At 65.1% G+C, this 645-nt stretch overlaps 1 protein-coding gene across 1 annotated transcript in view; it reads right to left on the reverse strand.

The window, feature by feature from the left end:
- Positions 1-316: 316 nt before the first annotated feature.
- The window catches only part of NDUFS2 (NADH:ubiquinone oxidoreductase core subunit S2), a 10,528-nt gene continuing 10,199 nt past the window's right edge, over positions 317-645 (reverse strand). Inside the window, 1 exon segment of the mRNA XM_017727701.1 lies at positions 317-449. Coding sequence (XP_017583190.1) covers positions 412-449 — 38 coding nt within the window. The 3' untranslated portion in view covers positions 317-411.

Consider the following 645-nt stretch of genomic DNA (forward strand, 5'->3'; position numbering starts at 1 on the left):
GCTGCGGCCCCGCGTGGCCCCATGTCCCCTGTGGGGCCCCCCGGTCACGAGCGGAGTGACCGCAGTGCCAGCGCCTTCCTCCCTCCCCGCCCCCACTTCCCCCCCAAGGCCACCTCCTTCCCCTTCCGCTGTCCCCAGGTTGGCACCCGAGGCCACCACCAAGCTCCGGCCGCTCCCTGAAATTTCGGGTCCCCCAGGGTCCCCAAGGTCCCCAAGGCTCCCCAGCAGGGAAGGGGAAGTTGTGTCCCCGCTCCCCCCCGGCGTGCGGGGAGGGAAATGGGGTGACATCGGTGACAAAGGGGGGACACAGGGAGGCTCAGGACCTGATTTCGGCTTTATTTGACTCGAAACAGGGGGTGGGGAGACCCCCAAACTGGAGCAGCACAAGGAGAGGGGGATGGGGACCCCCCCTCATCGATCCACTTCCCCAAACACGATGTCCTGGGTGCCTGGAGGGGGGAAAAAAAGGGGGGTCAGGGCAGCCCAAAATGGGGGGGGGACCCCCGAGTTGGGGAGAGACCCCCCCAAACTGGGAAATGGATGCTGGAAAAAGAAAGGAGACCCCAAAATTGGAAAGAGCCCCCTAAAAGGGAGAAGGAAGCCCCCCCAGTACGGGGGGGAAAAGCCTTAAATGGGGCAGGAGCC

The sequence above is a fragment of the Corvus brachyrhynchos genome, unplaced genomic scaffold (genome assembly GCF_000691975.1).
Source record: "Corvus brachyrhynchos isolate BGI_N302 unplaced genomic scaffold, ASM69197v1 scaffold2750, whole genome shotgun sequence".
NCBI classification, from domain to species: Eukaryota; Metazoa; Chordata; class Aves; order Passeriformes; family Corvidae; genus Corvus; species Corvus brachyrhynchos.